General features: G+C 43.2%; 1 protein-coding gene across 6 annotated transcripts in view; it reads left to right on the plus strand.

Annotated features, from left to right (window-relative positions):
• The window catches only part of MACF1 (microtubule actin crosslinking factor 1), a 343,697-nt gene that overhangs the window by 297,872 nt on the left and 23,969 nt on the right, over nucleotides 1-21,856 (plus strand). For all 6 annotated transcript variants that reach the window (XM_069586902.1, XM_069586911.1, XM_069586919.1 and 3 more), the window contains 23 exons: nucleotides 403-522; nucleotides 963-1,070; nucleotides 2,658-2,876; nucleotides 3,842-4,045; nucleotides 5,699-5,930; nucleotides 6,537-6,763; nucleotides 7,815-7,937; nucleotides 8,035-8,136; nucleotides 8,738-8,839; nucleotides 9,219-9,392; nucleotides 9,484-9,639; nucleotides 9,786-9,983; nucleotides 10,531-10,659; nucleotides 11,468-11,641; nucleotides 14,785-14,940; nucleotides 15,045-15,251; nucleotides 15,378-15,497; nucleotides 15,924-16,093; nucleotides 17,175-17,334; nucleotides 18,802-18,996; nucleotides 19,309-19,437; nucleotides 20,200-20,343; nucleotides 20,770-20,958. In XM_069586902.1, the coding sequence (XP_069443003.1) occupies nucleotides 403-522; nucleotides 963-1,070; nucleotides 2,658-2,876; nucleotides 3,842-4,045; nucleotides 5,699-5,930; nucleotides 6,537-6,763; nucleotides 7,815-7,937; nucleotides 8,035-8,136; nucleotides 8,738-8,839; nucleotides 9,219-9,392; nucleotides 9,484-9,639; nucleotides 9,786-9,983; nucleotides 10,531-10,659; nucleotides 11,468-11,641; nucleotides 14,785-14,940; nucleotides 15,045-15,251; nucleotides 15,378-15,497; nucleotides 15,924-16,093; nucleotides 17,175-17,334; nucleotides 18,802-18,996; nucleotides 19,309-19,437; nucleotides 20,200-20,343; nucleotides 20,770-20,958 (3,738 nt within the window). The remainder of the gene's footprint in view (nucleotides 1-402; nucleotides 523-962; nucleotides 1,071-2,657; nucleotides 2,877-3,841; nucleotides 4,046-5,698; nucleotides 5,931-6,536; nucleotides 6,764-7,814; nucleotides 7,938-8,034; nucleotides 8,137-8,737; nucleotides 8,840-9,218; nucleotides 9,393-9,483; nucleotides 9,640-9,785; nucleotides 9,984-10,530; nucleotides 10,660-11,467; nucleotides 11,642-14,784; nucleotides 14,941-15,044; nucleotides 15,252-15,377; nucleotides 15,498-15,923; nucleotides 16,094-17,174; nucleotides 17,335-18,801; nucleotides 18,997-19,308; nucleotides 19,438-20,199; nucleotides 20,344-20,769; nucleotides 20,959-21,856) is intronic.

The following is a 21,856-nucleotide window of genomic DNA, read 5'->3' on the forward strand; positions in this document are numbered from 1 at the left end:
TTAAACATATGACTACTGCTATTTAGTGTGTGGATAGGAAAAAAGATTGGCAGAAAGAGAGCACAGTCTCATAAAAGTACTCTCATTAGAAAGTGTATTTCTTTTGAAGAGTCTTAGTTTCCATTGTTATTTCTAGCTATGGAACCATTGACTGGGTTCTGGAATGTCTTTCCAAAGAAGTTGGAATAGGATCAACTCATATTTGTTGAAATATAATCAATGCTAAATTTTCTGCATCTTGGATTTGCAACTTTTATGAAGTTCTCACCAATTTGGGCTTTACTCTATGAGATGTAAACTGCATTACTGGAAATCTAGGCCTTTCTGTGTTGAATAAGTTAGAATTCTTAGAAGGAAGACAGTGGCTGTAATATGTCCATTTTTCTTCGATATGTCTGTCAGTATGAGCAAGCTGCGGATGCAGAGCTAGCTTGGGTTGCTGAAACAAAACGGAAACTGATGGCCCTGGGTCCAATTCGCCTGGAGCAGGACCAGACCACAGCTCAGCTGCAGGTTCAGAAGGTACGTCACTGGCACGGTCACTCCGTTCTGAGCTAGAAGAATCATCAGTCACTTAGAGTGACTAGCACAGAGTTTCTGGCTATTCCAAGTCAAGTAGAATGATTTAGAGTCATGATGGTGGATAGAGACTTAATTTTATAAATATTTGGTTAGGATGAAGAAGGGACTTTTTGCTTTGTGAAAAGGGAGAAACAGGTCTGTTAATCCAGGAAAGAATAGTTAGCAATTTTCTATGTGGGTTTTCAGGGCGGAAGATATTTTTGTAAGCTACTGAAAGATAAGCATTGGAGATAGGTGGATAGACAAAGTGTCAAACTTCTTAAGAACAGTTTTTAATGTGACTTTATTAAAGCAAAGGATTTTTCATAGAGTATGTCTGACTTTTCACTAACTCAGGCTTGGGGTCCTTGTGTTACTTAACAATAGTTTACTTTTCAAAGGCTTTCTCCATTGACATCATTCGACACAAAGATTCCATGGATGAACTCTTCAGTCATCGTGGTGAAATCTTTGGCACATGTGGGGAGGAGCAAAAAGCTGTACTGCAGGTAAACTACATGTGTTTATTCACCATATTCTTATCTTGCTCATGGTAATTTGGAAGTACAATTGTGAGATGATAGTTTAAGAAGGGTTTTTTCCCCTCTATTACTGATAGTGATATTTAAGTCCAAGATGATGTCCTAGGGAATTCAGACTCCTCACCCTGTGTTCACAAATGTCTAAACAGCCATACTGTATGATGTGAAATGCATTGCAAATCCATGTTCTTAATAACAGAGGAATTGCTCCTTGTCCTCAGTCCGTAATGAGTTATGTTTCCAGGTAGATAGATTTTTCAGAACCAGATCCAGATATTAATTCCTGCTTTCAATTCAATTCAGTTCAGTCGCTCAGTCATGTCCGACTCTTTGCGACCCCATGAATCATAGCACGCCAGGCCTCCCTGTCCATCACCAGCTCCCGGAGTTCACTCTAACTCATGTCCATCGAGTTGGTGATGCCGTCTGGCCATCTCATCCTCTGTTGTCCCCTTTTCCTCCTGCTCTCAATCCCTCCCGGCATCAGGGTCTTTTCCAGTGAATCAACTCTTCGCATGAGGTGGCCAAAGTACTGGAGTTTCAGCTTCAGCATTGGAAGCACCAGTCCTTCCAGTGAACACCCAGGACTGATCTCCTTTAGGATGGACTGGTTGGACCTCCTTGCAGTCCAAGGGGCTCTCAAGAGTCTTCTCCAGCACCACAGTTCAAAAGCATCAATTCTTCAGTGCTCAGCTTTCTTCACAGTCCAACTCTCACTTTCATACATGACCACTGGAAAAACCAAGGCCTTGACTAGACGGACCTTAGAGCCTTCTAAAAAAAATTGTTACCCATTTCTAAAAGAATTGGCCAACAGAATCCATTTGTACACCAGTTTTGTTTGTTTTATTTATAAAGTGAAAGCCACTTAGTCATGTCCGACTCTTTGCGACCCCATGGACTAAACAGTCCATGGAATTCTCCAGGCCAGAATACCAGAGTGGGTAGCCTTTCTGTTCTCCAGGGAATCTTCCCAACCCAGGGATCGAACCCAGATCTCCCACATTACAGGCAGATTCTTTTAACAGCTGAGCCACAAAGGAAGCCTTTTTTGTAAAGGGCATGGGTAACTACTATTTCCTCAGAAATCTTCATAAATTGAGCTGCTCATACGAAACATGCGAAGTATAAATAGCAGGTTTGTGGACACTCTTATCAGAGAGGAAAAGACAGATGAAAGTTGATGAGCGAATCCCCACTGTAGCCCCTGATACAGTCAAACCAACCTATTGCAATAATGCTGGATCTGAAGTTGTGAAAGGTACTCACTAACGGGCTGTTTTTGCTGTGTTGTGCTTGTGCTATTTTACTGCTGGCAAAATTGTTTTAAAAATTATAGAAATAATGCATATGTGTGATAGGAAAATTCAAAAATTCAGTTAAGTATAAAGAATATAAAAATCACTTGTAAACTTGTTAGATTAATTGATTTTTGTTTTTTTGCATTTTAGTGTATATTCCTTTATACTTTTTAGTGTATATCTACTTAAATTTTTTATTTAAAGAAGGATTCATCACGTTAATAATATTTACACTTCTTTTTGTTGTCCATAGGAAAAGACAGAGTCTCTGATACAGCAATATGAAGCCATTAGTCTGCTCAATTCAGAGCGTTACGCACGCCTAGAGCGGGCACAGGTCTTGGTGAACCAGTTTTGGGAAACTTATGAGGAACTCAGTCCCTGGATTGAGGAGACTCGGGCACTCATAGCACAGTTACCTCCTCCGGCTATTGATCATGAGCAGCTCAGGCAGCAGCAAGAGGAAATGAGGGTAAGGAGCATGCCGAGTTTTATTTAATTGCACAACTGGAGATGGGCTGCACAGTTTGAGAAACAGCCTGTTTATGAGTACCTACCAAGTGTAAGTCTGTTTTGAAGTTAATTCTTAACCCATTAGAATTTCTTTGCACAGGAAAAATGCATATCTGAAATATTTCCTTTGTTCTTTAATATGAATCAGTTAAAGAATGAGATTATAGAGATGTCAGGAATGTGAGTATTAGAGAAGTAAACAAAGCGCCACATGAAAATCAAGGGAACTTAAACTCTTTCCAGCGACAACAGTGTTCGCAGACTCGGGTGTGGTTGGGTGGCCTTTTCCTTGTGGTTAGGCCCCAGCTGGAGTGAGAGCCCCACCTCAGGAATGTCAGAAAGCAATTTGCTGCAGAGACTTAAGATGAAAGGAGAATTTGTAGACACTTCAGCTGATGGTATTACCATCAAAGATGGGTTTTTTATGTTTATTTTGTTTGTATATGGCTTGTGCTTACTCCTATCTCTGCATTCCTGTAACAGGGAGATTGAACTGGAAGTAGCCAGCCGTAGAGTCAAGGAGCAGTTGGATTCCCAGAAATATTGTTTGTAGTTTGTCCTGCTTAGTGTCTCCCAGTCTGCACAGGGAGATAGACGTTAAACCACTGAGACTGCAGTGGAGTACAAAGTACTTCTGAGTGCAGAAGGCAGTGGGATACTTTTGTTTTGAGAGCAAGAGTGAGGGAGGCTGTCTCTGGGAAGCTTCTTGGGTGGCGGAATATCTGAACTGGCTTTTAAAAATCAAGGGAATTAGAGTCAGTGCCCTAAGACTTAGATTTTCGCCCCCTCCATAAATGGTGAGATGTTGGGACTTGCTGGATATTATCAGTTTAGTTTGTTCCATTGGTATGAGCTCTGATTACAGTATTTAAACAAACAAACTGGTATTAAAAGACTCATTTTAATCCATATTTTTTTACATAGCAACTGAGGGAATCCATTGCTGAACACAAACCTCATATTGATAAACTGCTAAAGATAGGCCCTCAACTAAAGGAGCTAAACCCTGAAGAGGGGGAAATGGTGGAAGAAAAATACCAGAAAGCAGAAAACACATATGCCCAAATAAAAGAGGAGGTGCGCCAGCGGGCCCTGGCTCTGGACGAGGCTGTTTCCCAGTCGGCTCAGGTATGTCTGTGTCTTAAACTCATATAACCTTCAGCTGTCCTTTAGTCTAAGCAGGAGGCTCTGTATCAGTATGTCCGTATGCCCAGGAATGTCCAGACCATGTATGCTGGTGATACATTATCAAGAGACTGGGAGCCTTTGCCCATTTGCATTTTTATTCCAGGAAGCATTGGTTACACTGACAGCTAGGAGGAGGGTGAAATGCATCTTGGCTGGTGTATCAATTGTCTGTATGGTTTTCTTCAAAACTTGATATCGTGGTGATCCTTTAACAGAGGTGATTTTGGGGTAAATTCATCTTGAAGCAGCAAATGCCTCAAGTGAAGTCAGATTGCCATTGGACCTGTTGCTTCCAAGATGCAGACAGCACATTCGTTTTCCTACTCAAGAGGCCACCAGCTTGCTCCTCGTTCAGAGAAAGATACTTGACTAGGGAGAAGTTAGAGCCGAGGAGAAACAAACCACTAGCAGTAGAGTTTAAAGCATGTAACTACATACTTTTCAACTAATATATTACTGTTATGTCTGGGTAATTGATTCCTGCGTTTAGTCAGTATTCTTGGTTGATATTTGTACTTACTCACGTTTCCCCCACCTTCCGTCCCATCTCCGCTCACATTGTGGAATGTGTTACTTTGTGTTGTTGCTGCCTGCTCCTGTCTTCCCCACATCGTCACATTTCATTGTTGTGTTGACTGCGCCCACCATTACAGATTACAGAGGTAAGGTGCCCACCCCCATTGGGATTAGGGTGTTCTTTTGAAGCTGAGAATTGAGAGGGTTATTTACAAGGAAACTTGCCTTAACTTTAGTGGTATAAATTTTATTAATGCAGTCTATTGTGCCAGTTTCATTTGGGGCATAACCTAGAAGTGAGGGAGCAATGGGAAGGGATTTTGTTTACCATGTAATTTCCTATAGGACATTGAACAGTTGGTGAGCCTTATTCTAGTTGATGAATCCAAAGTTGGCTTTAGGGGGCAGGCTTATCTGTTTTGCTCCCTTTTCTCCCCTCTCTGCTCCATATTAAAAATCACAGTTTTACAATTATAGATATGTTATAAAACCTGTAGAAAAGTGGAAAGAGTAGTTCTCTTGGAATAAGGTTAGATTTGACCTTCCCTAATTATCTTTCATCATGTCAACATTTTCCTTTCTCACTATTACATCCGGTGGGTTGTTGAATTGCATGTCATGGTACTTTTAAACTCCAAGTCATGTAGCGTATTGAGTTCCCCATCCATTTACACAGTTGGTGGAGGGCATCTAACTTGTTGGTCTAATCTGTTGCATGCAGCTGTCATCTGAGATGTTGACACACTGACTCTCACTGGTTTCATAGTCTTGTCCCTTTTTCATCACATTAGTTGGAATAGGGAAACTATTGTAGCACCATTAACAATGTGAGTTGAGTTTTGGTATATTAAGCAATAGCTTTTTGAGTCATCAGATACTTTTCTGATGGCCCAGCTCTAGTGTACTGTACCCAAAATGGTTTCTTAGCCACAGCCAGCACTTGACAATCCTAGGGCTAGGTTGAGCATAGGTTTTATCCGAAATAGTAAATTTATACACTGGCCTTAATCCCTAACGTTTACCCCAGAAGTGTGATGCAGCACTGCTGTGATGGCTCATGGTCCAATATCTGTTTAGTTCCATGATAAAATTGAGCCCATGTTGGAAACTCTGGAGAATCTTTCCTCTCGCCTGCGAATGCCACCGCTGATTCCTGCTGAAGTGGACAAGATCAGAGAGTGCGTCAGCGACAACAAGAGTGCCACCATGGAGCTGGAAAAACTGCAGCCGTCCTTCGAGGCCCTGAAGCGCCGTGGAGAAGAGCTCATTGGGCGATCTCAAGGAGCTGACAAGGATCTGGCTGCAAAAGGTGCTTGATTAATCTAATAATTTTTTTTTTTTAATCTTAAATTCTAAGCTGTGGTTACCTCCAGCATCCCACCAGATGTATTTCATTGAATGCAAAGGCAGTACCCAAGTAATGAGTATTCTATGAATCATTTAGAATTCAGAACACATCTCTCCTTTGAAACAAGATTACAATTGGTAGTTAGATTCCCAGGCCAGGAAACAAATGCTCCTTTACCCTCTTAATATGAGGAAACTGCCGTACCAATAGTGGGAAGAACATAACTACCTTTTATACAATTTCCATGGGAAACATAGCAGGTTCCACGCAGAATACTAGAAATAGAGTTTTCATCCAAGCCCCTTTATAAGCGTCTTAGCAATACTTTTTTAACAGATAACTCATTTCCACATTACCTCTGTGATCTCTTTATTTGGGAGGCCAACACAAGTGGGAAATGAGAATATGGAAATAATAAAGCTAAGGTAGAAAACTCTCTTTCAGTAATATATTTTTAGAGCCTTTTAAAGTATCATTTCAGTGAAAATATGAGGATTAGATCTAATATCTGATGAGACTGATTTCAGTCCTTAGAGAAGTCTGGTTCACTCTCCTGCACCCTCTCAGAAATCCAGGACAAATTGGATCAAATGGTATTCTTCTGGGAGGACATCAAAGCTCGGGCGGAAGAGCGAGAAATTAAATTCCTCGATGTCCTTGAGCTAGCAGAGAAGTTCTGGTATGACATGGCAGCCCTCCTCACCACCATCAAAGATACCCAGGACATCGTGCATGACTTGGAAAGCCCTGGCATTGACCCATCCATCATCAAGCAACAGGTTGAAGCTGCTGAGGTAAGAAAACAAAACCTCTTCCAGGAAAGCACTTTATCCAAGTATGTTGTGTTAGCTGCTTAGGCTGAGTGCCTTAAAAGTTGTTTTTGTTTTTTTCTTTTTTTTTTAAGTTTAATAGTATGCCTTTATACTTGGGGCGGGGGCTTGTTATAGTAAATTTCTTTCTTTTTTTAGTGTACAGGCTTTACCACTTGTGTAGGTACATGCAATCACCAGTTGTGATACACAGCAGACTGTCACACAAAAGTAGCTCTGTCATCAGTTTTAAACTTAACAATTCAGATTATTAGAATGTGCTTTAAAAATCTGGGTTTGCTTTCATTTCTGAATTCCGTCCTCACTTTGGTGTACCTTATTTCTCGATTAACTGTAGAAAAATAGGAAGTAGAAAAGAAACTCTGGACTTAACCATCCATACTTTGACATACCTTTGTTTAATATTTGGGTGGAGCCTAGTTTTTATTAAATGTATTTCTTACCTCATTTTGTCCATTTAGGACAAGCCAAGGTAGTCTTGATACTCTGTATTCTTTCTCTTACGTCTGTCTTTTATGTCGGCCGTTTTCCACCTCCTCATCTCTGTCATTGGCAATCCATGAACCAGTTTTTAGAATCTGACACTGAACTGACTTTCTTCAGGACTATGTAGTCTAGCATTCCTATTTTGCACATCTCCCAGCTCTTAAATTTATGACTTACACTCCTGTTTTATCCTTGTTGATATACTTCTCCATCATAGACTTCTGGTTATAGATTATAATCTCTGCAGACCTTTGCTGAAATTATTGAAGCTCATTGCACCTTTGTCAGATTATTTTATATATTTAATGTTAATATTTAAAAATATATTTGATGTATGTATTAGAAAAATAATCAGACTGTGCAGCTCCACTATTTAGATGAGTGAAATGTTGAGAACACTGAAAGACTTTAATGAAATTGATCATTCTGTTCAGCATCTGCTCTTGATGGGGTATAAATTACATTTGCAAAGTTTGGGAAGTTCTGTTCCTCTTCTGTTTTGGCTAATGTTCTGTTCATTTTCATGTAGACTATTAAGGAAGAGACAGATGGTCTGCATGAGGAATTGGAGTTTATTCGAATCCTTGGAGCAGATTTGATTTTTGCCTGCGGAGAAACTGAGAAGCCGGAAGTGAAGAAGAGCATTGATGAGGTGTGGAGAAGTGGACAAGGGGTTCAGATGAAACGTGAGCGGACTTGCACTAAGAGTGGGAGGAATTGGGGAATCTGATTGACTGCTTTTCCCCTAGATGAACAATGCCTGGGAGAACTTAAACAAAACATGGCGAGAGAGGCTGGAAAAGCTTGAGGATGCCATGCAAGCCGCTGTGCAGTACCAGGACACTCTCCAGGTGAGAGCCGAGCGTGACCGCCGCGGACACACAGGTGCCGTGGTTTCTCTGTCCCTCGTGAGTGGGTCACCTTCCCAGGACTGCAGCATTCTCAAACCAGAGGTGCTCGCGCTGTATTCCTAGCCAGTTTTCCACTTCTGATGAGGAAGGTTCTGACATCAGAAGCTTAGGCTTCTTACCGTGTTTTTCTTTGCATGCTTATCCTATAATTTATCCTCATGGAGGCTATAGAGTGAAGCTGGCCTTGCTGTCAAAGTCATTGCTTGTTAGAAACTCCAAACCTAGGTTATCTTGAAGCACAGCTTGGCACAATAGCTGCAGCACATCATGGGCTTGCTAGCTGGCTGGGTTTTTTTTTTTTTTTTTTGTATTTAGTTTTTCCAGATTGTAGTTCATTTTGGACATTATTCCAGTCATGTTGGCTTCATTCTTAAGTCCCTGTATTACTGAAGTAAAGATCATTATCTCTTATCTCTTTCCCCAACTTCAGTGCACAAACAGCACAAGGTACTTCGATTTAACTCTGTTTAGCAGAGATCATGCTAATTGTCTCGTGATTTCTCATAGTTTTGTTTTTTGACTCTTTTTTTTTTTTTCTTAGGCTATGTTTGACTGGCTAGATAACACTGTGATTAAACTCTGCACAATGCCCCCTGTCGGCACTGACCTCAACACTGTTAAAGATCAGTTAAATGAAATGAAGGTTTGTCCCTGGGAGCGGTTTTTGAAGGAGGACTGCTTCGTTTTAGGCTTTGTTTGTTTTGTTCTGGGGGTGCGTGGGGGGAGGGTGCTGCAGGTTGTTTTGCCTTTTGGCTGTGCTCGGTCCGGTCCGTGTCACTGTGCGCCATCTTTCTCCAGTTGCGGCGAGTTGGGGCTAGGTATTTGTTGTGGAGCACAGACTTCAGTTTTTAGTGGTGCACAGGCTTACCTGCCCTGTCGCATGTGGAATCTTCTCACACCAGGGATCAAACAAGTGTCCCCTGTACTGGCAGGCGGACTCTTCATCCCCGAGCCACCAGAGAGGTCCCATTTTAGCTTTTAAAGACTTGCTGTGCTGCTGACATTTAGTATATCTTTGGTAGGAGTTCAAAGTGGAAGTTTACCAACAGCAAATTGAGATGGAGAAGCTCAATCACCAGGGTGAACTAATGTTAAAGAAAGCTACTGACGAAACGGACAGAGATATTATCCGGGAACCCCTGACAGAACTCAAACACCTCTGGGAGAACCTGGGTGAGAAAATTGCTCATAGGCAGGTAAGGCAAATGGCAGAGTGCACCCAGTGGACTGCTGTCTACTGTTTCCTAATTTCCTAACAAACGTTCCCTCGTATCATTTTCTGAGTAGCATAAGCTGGAAGGTGCTCTCTTGGCCCTTGGCCAGTTCCAACATGCCTTAGAGGAACTAATGAGCTGGCTGACTCACACTGAGGAGTTGCTGGACGCTCAGAGACCAGTAAGTGGAGACCCAAAAGTCATTGAAGTTGAGCTCGCAAAGCACCATGTAAGTATTGTCATTTTTTATCTCTAAGACTATATTGGTTTGAGATTGGGTACTGCCACCAGAAGTTTTTTGGTGTTGTGCATACCTTAGAGAGCCAGGCTTAATGATACCTGTAGAGATAAATTATGTTGTTCAACATTTTTTAGGTTCTAAAAAATGACGTTCTGGCCCATCAAGCCACAGTGGAAACAGTCAACAAAGCTGGCAATGAGCTTCTTGAGTCTAGTGCTGGAGACGATGCCAGCAGCTTAAGGAGCCGTTTGGAAACCATGAACCAGTGCTGGGAGTCAGTGTTACAAAAAACAGAGGAGAGGGAGCAGCAGCTTCAGTCGACACTGCAGCAGGTACACACTCCATCCACGCTAGTGCCCTGTGGAGCTGTGCACATGACATTTGGAAGAAAGTGCGTCTCAGCTGACGAAAGGAAAGCAGTTTGGTGTAGAACCATCTGCCTTGAGAGGAAGGTCAATTCTGTGCTAGAACTTGTCTGGAAAGAACAGCTTTTAATTATGTCATTCTTTTTGGATTAGTTTATGGTCCAGTGCCTCTATCTCCGGTTCAAAGTTAGGAGATCATTGCTGTGACAAACCTTGTTCACAGATCAAGTTATTTCTTGGATCAAGTCAGGTCCCTCCATATCCAAATTCAGCAGTACCTTAGTCAGTCAATCCATCAGGTTGTATCAGACATCTCTGTGTTACAGTGAGGTGTGAAGGATTCTGTTGAGTTATAAAAATAATATGTTGGCCCCGTGCTCATCCAGCAACAGAGCAACCCTGCCTGAGAGCAGCGCCCGATTCTGTCCTTAAAAATTCCTTGTGTGATCATTTAGAGAGTTTACTTTGGAAACTAGAATTGACTGCTGACCTTTCTAATGTCTTTTCTCAAAAGGCCCAGGGTTTCCACAGTGAAATTGAAGATTTCCTCTTGGAACTGACTAGAATGGAGACCCAACTTTCTGCATCGAAGCCCACAGGAGGACTTCCTGAAACAGCTAGAGAACAACTTGATACACACATGGTAATAGATTTCTTGAAGTTGATCATAGACATCCCATATTCTGTAGCTCCTTTATGAAGTCACAGAGACACGTGTCTGGGAGTCTACCGAGTAGTACACTTTTACTGATAATATAGTGCTTGGGGCTTGCTGCGTATATACAGGTTTCTAACATCCTGATAGGCAGCAGTAGCAATGGGGAAGAACTGGCAAGAAATACCCTGGTGAGCTGGCAAATTTCAGGTTAATCAGACTGTCTGACACAATATTGATTTGAAAGTGAGAGCATCAAGAAGACAAATACCTAATACAGACATGGTGGTAATTTAAGAAAAAGACTACTGGGGCTTCCCTAGTGGTCCTGTGGTTAAGACTCCACACTTCCACTGTAGGTTCAATCTGTGGTTGGAGAACTAAGATCCTGCTTGCCCACGCAGCACAGCCAAAAAAATGAAAAAAAGGGGGGAAAGAAAAGAAAAAGACGTCTTAGTAGGGGACGGTTTAGGGAAATCCAATAGAAACTGACAGTGTTTTAACAAAGTATCCGAGAACAAAAGGCAATGTAATTTCTAGGCAAATCCCTCAGGAAAAGGAAAAATAAATTGCTGGGGTCCATTTTTGTGGTCACTGGTCCTTAAAAAATTCTGTTGGTGAGAAAATTATCTTTATGTTAAGGAAGAATGGTGGGTTTCATCAGTTGAATCTAAAAGGAAGGATTTTAATCCAAATGAGACCTTCCTCAGCTTTTCCAAACTATGCTTGTAAATCTGTGTATGGGTGTCTTTGAAGAAATTGGCATTACGGACCTCTTTCTTGCCCTTTCTTATAGGAACTCTATTCCCAGCTCAAAGCCAAGGAAGAGACTTACAATCAACTGCTTGACAAGGGTAGGCTAATGCTTCTCAGCCGTGATGACTCAGGATCCGGTTCAAAGACAGAACAGAGCGTAGCACTCTTGGAACAGAAGTGGCATGTGGTCAGCAGTAAGATGGAAGAAAGAAAGGTATCACCACAAAGTTCAGTTTGATTACTGTTTAAGGAGTTTTCTTAATGATTGCATGTAGTTGTTAGTAGTTTCTATGGAGGATTTAACAACACCCAGTTGCATTGTGACAGGCGAGCAGAACTGATAACCTCAGAATTGGCTTTGTGCTAATCAAGCCATCTTTTCTGCCTTGACATTTCTATTTTCCATCCATGTCAAGTTGCATTGATGCTACTAGTTTCTGCCGATACTTGCTTTTATAATATTTATAATACTGCGTCCTTTTTCTGCATCTACCAGTTAAGGCACTGCTCAGCGATGGACTGTATATTCCATCTACTTAAAAACAGGTTTTGTTGGAGTTGGTGACTTGAGAATGGGAGGTTAGGAACAATGTGCAGGGAGTATCATGAGTAATTCCTCACAAGGAATTTGATTTCTAGTTACCAAAACTCACGAACAATAAATCATATGGCCTTGTCCTACTCTTCCTCAAAAATCAAATTGTCTTCAAAAGAAAAGTGATCAGAGATCAAGGCATTTGCCCCCAAATAGTATTTTTTATGAACACAGAGTTTTAGGATATCACTCTGCACACACAGTTCCTATGCTGGGCAAATGAAACATTAAATATGTGTCCAAATCCATTGGCCACATCCATTGAACAAATAGTTATTAGGCATGTTTGTACTAGGCACTGTGCTAGGTGTACAATGGAAATAATAAAGGCATAAACTCTGTCATTGTGAACTTGAATGGGCAGAAAGAAATAAACCACATGCTCACATTATAAATTAACATTTTGAGAGAAGCATTAATTTACTAGAATCCTTCTAGTGTGGGGGTCTGGTAACTTTGTTACATGAAAAATGGGCAGAGGACCCGAGTATATGGCTATGTTCTAATTCTTGGACAGGCTCTTGTTTATAATTCCTACTGAATGTAGAACTCATTAAAGAAAGCAAGGTAGATTCTGATTCATCATCAGGAAGTTTCTACAGGGTTTTCCTAACAGTGGAGCAAGTAGCCTCGAGGAATACAGTTTTGACCCTTGAACAACATAGGTTTGAGCTACTCCGGTCCACTTGTGTGCAGAATTCTTTTCCCCCACGCTGAATATGTCTACAGTACTACGCGATCCCTAGTTGGTTGATTAATCTTTGGATTCAGAACCATGGATATGGAAGGCTGACTATAAAGTTACACATGGATTTTCAACTTTTCAAAGGATTGATGCCCTTAAACCTGTGTTGTTCAGGGGTCAACTGTAGTGGGTGAACTGATCAAACGAAGGCCAGCTATCAAAGATATTATTTTTGATTTTGCAAGAACATTACATTGCAGAATTGCTAAAATTAAGCTCTGCTGAAGACTATGTAGATAAAAGGATGTGGAAAGATGTCCTGCCGTCTAGGAACTTGCAGTGTATTGACTTCTAAACATTTCTTTGATAGAATTGAGGTAGATTTTGTTTTTCTACTTTTTTGTTTATATTGAGTCTGCATTTTTGTAACATTCATTGTAATGTTGGGGGGGGGCAGCTAATGTTTTTACTGGCATTACTTCCCATCATCTGGGAAATTAGTCTGGCCCAGCCAACTCCCCTTTCTCCCAGCCTGCTGTGGGGGAATGGCATGGGGTGGGAGGCCACCTTCTGCAGTATGCTGCAGCCCAGGCCCTCCCGCAGGGGAAGGGAAGCACTCAGAAATCGTGTCGACCCCTGCCTCTGGATACAGGAGTGGGGACGGGTGGCAGCACTCCTGGAACCTCCCTGCCCAGGTGATGCAGAGTCTAGGCCGCTGGAATGGCCAGTCCAGGCAGGCCTCAGTTTGCCCTACTCCAGAGCACTGCACTGCTCTCCCAGTAGACACCAGGCACTTATCTTCTGACTGGACCAGGAATAGGGGAGGGGTCTGGGTGAACCCTCAGCTACCTCCAGCCTTTTTTTGCAGAGGCTTCAGAGACCACCCTGCTTCCAAAAGTTAAAGTCTGGCCTCCAACTGTAGCCGGGCTGAACCTGGAGACATTGCCCAAAGATAAGCAGGGGTCAGGAGGGGAAACGAATGTTGGAGGAATAGGGTGCGTTGAGTTTTACAATGCTTTTGTTTGTTATTTAGCCGCTAAGTCCTATGGGACTCTTTTGCAACCCATTGCCTATAGCCTGCTAGGCTCCTCTGTCCATGGAATGTCCCAGGCAAGAATACTGGAGTGGGTTGCCGTCTCCTTCTCCATATAGTATTTGTTAGGTTACAGAAGTAACCTGAAAATGCCAAGAGGAGGGTAAAAAGCATTCATAACCCAGTTAATAGTAATGAATATTCTTAGTATGTTTCTGGTGTTTCTTTCTGTGAGAATTCTGCATATATTCATTTTTAACAACCTGTCATTATCCTGTGTTGCCCGCCTGATAGATGGGCCAGAGGCAAAGGCCATCCCAGATGTTCTGGGTGGAAGTCTCCGAGGATGGAGCTTGTAGACTAAAATTGGGATGTATTCACGGAGAAATAGCATGCACCCTGGAGGAAGCACTGTTTTTGTCATCCTGATTTAGATAAAAATGACTAAAAATTTACATCTAATGTTGTCACAGTTTTACTTGAAAGATTCTGACCTTTATTGCCTTTGTTGCCTGTAGCATAAGCGTGTTTCACACTCAGACGTTTTCAAGTGCCATATTTTCTGAAAACATATTTAAACAGAAAGCATTGCAGTGAGCATCTTCATCACAGTGAAGTGCTTTTCATTTAGTTGTTTTTATGTCACAAAAAGGACATTAAAGGAAACTGAGACTTTGCCCAAAGCAGGTTGGAGATCCTGCAGCTGTCACCTCTAAAGGGTCTGTTCTCTTACAGTCCCTGAATGGCTTGAATGGCTTTATTCCTGTTCTTTAATGTCCCAGGAAGTGGGGAATGGCAGAGAAAGCAACTTAGCTGCAAACTGTGCTCTTTCCTTTTCCAAGCACAGTTGTTTGAGTTTCAGACACTAGCATTCAAAATGTCCCCTTCTTTGCAAACAAGGCATGTTTGGAGGTTGATTAAATGAGGCTTCCTTCTTAGAAGTCATTTCATTTGGTGTACAATTCACGTCTTTGTCCTTGAAGCTATAATTCCTGAATTTGGTACTTGTCTTTTTGTGTGTGTGCATGGCACCTGAAAATTTAGTCAAAGCTGGAAGAGGCCCTCAACCTGGCAACAGAATTCCAGAATTCCCTGCAAGAATTTATCAACTGGCTCACTCTAGCAGAGCAGAGTTTAAACATCGCTACTCCTCCCAGCCTGATTCTAAACACCGTCCTTTCCCAGATAGAGGAGCATAAGGTAACAATGCCATTACAGTGCCGCCTTCCTTTTACAAGTACCAGTTGAAAGGGATGCTCCTCAATCTTAGCTCCAGTTTAAAAACAGCAATATTTTCTCCTCAGGTGTTTGCTAATGAAGTAAATGCTCATCGAGACCAGATCATTGAGCTGGATCAAACCGGCAATCAGTTAAAGTTCCTTAGCCAAAAACAGGACGTTGTTTTGATCAAAAATTTGCTGGTTAGCGTCCAGTCTCGATGGGAGAAGGTTGTCCAGCGATCTATTGAAAGAGGGCGATCGCTGGATGATGCCAGAAAGCGAGCAAAACAAGTAAGTTGTAAAAGAAAGACACCAATTTACTGAGCAACCTTGGGCTTCATGTGTTGCGTTCAGATAAAAGTGCTGTGTAGTGTGCATGTCCATCCCTGTTATAACTTACTTCTTCAATAATTTCAGTTCCATGAAGCTTGGAAAAAGCTGATTGATTGGCTGGAAGATGCAGAAAGTCACCTGGACTCAGAACTGGAGATATCCAATGACCCAGACAAAATTAAACTTCAGCTCTCCAAACATAAGGTACATCAGCTCACTGCCCTTCATTCCTGAGCTTGGGATTCACTGATGTTTGTAGCCTGCTAAAAGAAAAGAAAAAGCTAAAACTTTCAGCTTGCTGAAAGAAAACTAATTGGTTAATGTTAAACAGTTAAGATCATAGAGCCAGCCTTCCATTTTGCATGTAGACAGTGCCTAACCATGACAACTGCTTATTTTAAATAAGAGTTCAAACAAAGTGACTGATGAGTAGCCAGCTAAAACTGTGGGCTTTTAGAAAAACTCATGATCTGGTGTATGCGGCACAAACAAGAGCTTAAGAGTTTCTTCAGGGTAAGCTGTTGTTAATATTAGTTCAAGACGTAGTGACATTCATACTGTATCTGGTTACCACCTGAAAACTCAGTGTCATCTGACTTGCAGCATTTTTTTTTTCCTTTCTGAAAACAGGAGTTCCAGAAAACTCTTGGTGGCAAACAGCCTGTATATGATACTACAATTAGAACAGGCAGAGCACTGAAAGAGAAGACTTTGCTTCCTGATGACACTCAGAAGCTTGACAACTTACTGGGAGAAGTCAGAGACAAGTGGGACACTGTTTGTGGCAAGTCTGTGGAGAGGTGAGCATGCATGTCCCCTTCGTGGGTCTCTGTGTCATCCCAAAAGTCACCAGGAGACGGTACCAGAGTCTGTAAAAATGATAATGAAGCTAATGCATCAGTAACAGTAGCCTCTTGGTGTTTCCAATTAATTGAGTGATGAATTATGAAGTAATTTGAGGAAAATATATTAACATTATCTTACTTAAACTTGAAACGTACTGTATTACAAAGAGAGAAGCCTATAAACTCAAGCCAACAATAGTATTAATAGATCTATAAATATATTTAAATCACCAATTTGTAATGCCGGTAATTGTCTCAGTGATTGTCTCTTGTGTTGAATGTTCTGCAAAAGCCTCTGCTATAGTATCTCATTTAACCACCCTGAGACTCACTCATCCTCATAACAACCACTGAGGCGGGGGTACTGTCCTCCCCCTTTTACAGATGAGGAAACGGTCATAAAGAGGTTTCTTGACTCTCCCATGCTCACTCAGCTGCTAAGTGGCAGAGCTGAGATTTAGTTCTAAAAGTTCACTCTCAAAAATGGATTAAGCATAGTACAGGTGGAGACGCACTTCAAGAGTCCAGCTGCTATACACATAGACACACCCTACGACCCAAGGTCTTTTTATTTACATTACACCACTCCAGTAGAGGGTGACGGTTCTGTTAATGACCTGGGGCCAACAGTTCAACTCCTAAATCTCCATCTGTTATAAGACTCTAGGCTGTCTCTTTACCTCTTTGAAACTCAGTCACCTCATCTGAAAAATTATGATAGGTCTGTATTATTTGTACACCCTCTACTGGAGTGGTATAATGTAAATAAAAAGACCTTGGGTCGTAGGGTGTGTCTCTGTGTATAGCAGCTGGACTCTTAAGATCCCAGAAGTGCGTCTCCACCTGTACTATGCTTAATCCATTTTTGAGAGTGGTTTACCTAAACATCTCTTAGTCACTTTTTATAATATTTCTAACTGTTCTAACATGGTGGTCTCTAGATAGAGTTCAAGCAGTATTCCCTTTCAATGGCCAGAACTGTGGGCCATTCATAAAAGGATCATGAAAATTAGTGAGGCTTATGTGCTTGTCTCAGGCAGCACAAGCTGGAGGAGGCCCTGCTGTTTTCGGGCCAATTCATGGACGCCCTGCAGGCCTTGGTTGACTGGCTGTACAAGGTGGAGCCGCAGCTGGCTGAGGACCAGCCTGTCCACGGAGACCTGGACCTCGTCATGAACCTCATGGACGCCCACAAGGTGAGGGGCAAGATCTGGGCTGTGTGGAGGGCGAAGCCATTGGGTCCTCCATCCCTGTGTGCCTTCTGCACATGCTGCCCTCCTAAGGCTTCCCTAGAAAGAAAGTCGGAAAGAGCCTGTCTCTCTGCTTGTCAGAGAGGCGGCTCCTTGCTCTGTGTGTTTAAACAAACTGCTGCCGGATTCTGCGTCAGTCACAAAAAATTGACCAAACTTGGTTCGATTCAGATGTGCCGATGTGTAAACTTCATTTTGAGGTTCCCTCCCACTTCCTGTTTATATGTCTCAATTGAATCTTACATGTTTCAGTTGAATCAAAATGGATTTAAATTTAGGAGACCCTCAAGATATCCATTTCCCACTGATTCTTTCAATGAAAATGAGTGCTTTTTCAACTGCTTGTGAACCTGACAAGCTAGCACCGTGCATACCAACATTTAGTACCTACACGTGTATATTGAACTGCATACTGCTCTCCTGCTTCAGCATCAAGCATTCAGCTTTACCGTGAAATTACACCAGATTTTTACATACCTGGCAGGTGGGCTCTTATCAAGAGGGAAAAGAGGGGAGGGATAAATTGGATGATTGGGGTTGACATGTACATAGGCAGTGGCACCCCACTCCAGGACTCTTGCCTGGAAAATCCCATGGGCGGAGGAGCCTGGTGGGCTGCAGTCCATGAGGTCTCGAAGAGTTGCACACGACTGACCGACTTCACTTTCACTTTACACTTTCATGCATGGGAAAAGGAAATGGCAACCCACTCCAGTGTTCTTGCCTGGAGAATCCCAGGGACGGGGGAGCCTGGTGGGCTGCCGTCTATGGGGTCGCACAGAGTCGGCCACGACTGAAGCGACTTAGCAGCAGCAGCATATCTAAGATAAATAGCTAACAATCTACTGAATAGCACAGGGAACTCTCCTCAATACTCTGTAATAACTTATACGGGAAAAGAATCTAAAAAAGAGTGGATGTATGTATATGTATAACGGGTTCACTTTGCTGTACAGCAGAAGCTAACACAACGGGGACTTCCCTGGTGGTTCAGTGGTTAAGACTGTGCTTCCAATGCAGGGAATCCAGGTTTGATCCCTGACCAGGAAACTAACATCCCACATGTGGCATGGTATGGCCCCAAAAAGGAAGCTAACCCAACATTGTAAATCAACTATACTCCAATAAAAATCAGTTTTAAAAGTCCCACAGTACCAGAGAGGTTAGTATAGCACAGTTCCTGTATCACAGGTGAGGAAGCTGGGAGTCCAGTTAAGCGGCTTATCCAAAGTCACATGGCCCTCATTCAGACCCATGCTTCTTTCTCACTTGTGGTCCCACCTCCATCTTTGCATAAAAGACACACAGTTAGAACCTATTAAAGGAGAATTGAAAGAAAAGACTACTTTCTCTTTGGTTCTACTTCTTGAATTCAAAACGCTTGTGAGACAAACTAATTCTCCTGTTTTCCAGGTTTTCCAGAAGGAACTGGGCAAGCGAACAGGAACCGTTCAGGTCCTGAAGCGATCCGGCCGGGAGCTGATAGAGAACAGTCGAGATGACACCACTTGGGTGAAGGGGCAGCTCCAGGAGCTGAGCACTCGCTGGGACACCGTGTGCAAACTCTCCGTCTGCAAGCAGAGCCGGCTGGAGCAGGCCTTGGAGCAGGTCAGACGACACCGGGGTAGGCCTGGACAAAGTCAGTCTAGCCTCTTTGTCAGGATCGGTTCCCGCCAGTCTCACAGGGTCTCACAAAATTTGATGTTCTACAAGAACATTTAGCACATCTGTATTAGAGAAATCATGACTCCAGTTGATTTTCAAAGTTGCACAGATGAAAAATGACCTCTGTGGGGCTTCAGTGGAGTCTCTAGGTGCCTGTGATAGGCCAGTGAGTTCAGGCCAGACCCCTCTCTGGGTGCCTTGTCTGGGACCTCAGCCGCACAGAGAGGCTCAGGCTCTTGTGCTTGGTTATTTCAGGCGGAAGAGTTTCGGGACACAATCCACATGCTACTGGAGTGGCTTTCTGAAGCTGAGCAGACACTACGCTTTCGGGGAGCACTTCCCGATGACACGGAGGCCCTGCAGTCTCTCATTGATACTCACAAGGTAATCCATCTCGGTGCCGGGCCCCACACCACCCACATGGGGAAATGACATGTGGGTTTTCTGACCCCGTAGAGACCACCATCCTCTCGTTTTCGCAAAAGTGGCACTTACAGGTTATAAGCAAGTCAAACAGCTGGTATTAATACCAGAGGAAAAATGGGCTGCTGTAGCTTTACGCGTGCCCCACCCCCACCCCTCTGCATACACCTTGGGTGGCTTTCCTCCGTGACCAGCTCCAAGCCTGATCTGTGCCCCTAGAGCCACTCACCAAGCTGCAGGGTATAATGTGGTGTCTGGGGCCTCGGTGTGACTGTTGTAAGGAGGTGGGAGATGTTTCCTTGTTTAGTTTTTCTATTTGCCATCTAGAGATTTTACTCGGTTTTGTGATTGCATTGTGTTACAGGCATTGTTAAAACATTGTAGTGTTTTGTAGCTGTCACTATTTTTGTCCAATACCGTTTACACATATGGAAATGAATGTAAACACTAATTTGTGAAAAGAGGGAGTGCTCAGGAAGGAGGTCAGCTTCTGCATTCCTAGTCCTTAACGATCATGCACTGAAAGTCATTCTTGTATAAGTCCCTCACTTTCCCACACCTGTGAGAACTGGAAGGAAAATGCCAGAGACACCTAAATACAGACTTTTAGAGATCTGATCAACACAGAGTCCAAAAAAAAAACACTGAAGTGGTTTTCTCCTCTCAGTGTAAACTAACAGTGCTACTAGAGTAGGTTTAAGGTTTCAAATCTTGTTTGTTTAGGAATTCATGAAGAAAGTGGAAGAAAAGCGAGTGGATGTTAACACAGCAGTGTCCATGGGAGAAGTCATCCTGGCGGTCTGCCATCCTGACTGCATCACCACCATCAAGCACTGGATCACCATCATCCGGGCGCGCTTTGAGGAGGTGAGCTCCTAGGTTTCGAGGAAGACCGCCAGTGTCCCATCCACCATGTAAGGAGTCTTTCACTCACTCTGAATAGCTCAGCAGGAGTCAGGTTATTAGCGTTTTAGTAGTGACTGTTTTCTTGATAATGTGCAGAAACCTAAAAGGACGATGCTGGTGTCATGACGTGTGCCTTGATAACGTCCAGTGGACACATGCCGTGCTCTTTCCTCCTTCCAGGGACCTTCTGTGTCTAACACCACGTGCTACATTTGTTTTCAGGGGAACTGGCTTCTTATTCCAGCTTTGTCTCTGGAGCAAGAGAGGAGCCTCTTGACTGGTTGGGTGGTCTTTTCCCTAAAAGTCGTTGTTAGGCTCACACAAAAAGGGGCTTTGAAAACAAGGAATGTGCTTGACTGCAAGCCAACGGGTTCCCTCCCCCCACAGGTCCTGACGTGGGCTAAGCAGCACCAGCAGCGCCTCGAAGCTGCCCTGTCAGAACTGGTGGCGAACGCTGAGCTCTTAGAAGAACTTCTGGCGTGGATCCAGTGGGCCGAGACCACCCTCATTCAACGGGATCAGGATCCGATCCCTCAGAACATTGACCGAGTGAAAGCCCTTATTGCTGAGCACCAGGTACCCCAACCGCGTCCTGTGGTCACAGGTGTCCTGTGTGGCTCATGGAGCCCATTTCCTTTGCTCTGTGCATCCATGTTCTAATGGCTGCTGAACGTATGCCTGCAGACTCAGCAGCTTAAAACATGCTTACTGTCTCGCAGTTTTTGTAGGGTGGGGGTCCAGGCATGAGTGAGCTGGGTCTGTTGACTATTGGTTTCTATTGACTAGCCTCTATACCACGGTCCCATTACCTGGGACCTATCCCATCACGCCTGGATTCAGAAAGATTTCTTACATGAACCCAGACAAGGGCCAGACAACACACCGAACTAAATTGAATGGAGGAAAACTCGGTTGAGCTGTCGTCATATACCGTATAGTCTTAGGAGACAAATACTTTTTAACAGCTGTTAAAAACTGTGGATTTTAGCCATGATAATTTACACTGAATGCAAGTATAGATCTTGCTTAGTAATACCATGGGTATAAATTCTTTTTAGCGTGTGTAATTAACCTTACCAGTGAGAACGCCCCGTACTTCCCTTCGAGTTCACCTACACTGACCTCTCCTCTCCTGAGTAAGAGGATCTGCTTCCATCAAGGCCAGTCCCTCGCCCGTCTGTTACCGCCTCTCATTCCTTCTGCCTTCCAGCTCCCCGTCTTTCTCCCCCATGCCCCCTCCACCGCCACCATCTGTCTGACCGTTGCTGCTCAGTCTTCTTAGCTGGTTTCTCTTCCTGTGTTGTTGGTTAGCCGGCTAAGTTATGTCCAGCTCTCTTGTGACCCTATGGGCTAAGGCCTACTAGGCTCCTCTGTCTTTGGGATTTCCCAGGCAGGAATGCTGGAGTGGGTGGCCTTTTTCTTCTCAAACCCGTATCAATGATCAAACCCATATCTCCTGCATTAGCAGTAGGTT

This window comes from Ovis canadensis, chromosome 1 (assembly GCF_042477335.2).
Source record: "Ovis canadensis isolate MfBH-ARS-UI-01 breed Bighorn chromosome 1, ARS-UI_OviCan_v2, whole genome shotgun sequence".
Taxonomy (NCBI): domain Eukaryota; kingdom Metazoa; phylum Chordata; class Mammalia; order Artiodactyla; family Bovidae; genus Ovis; species Ovis canadensis.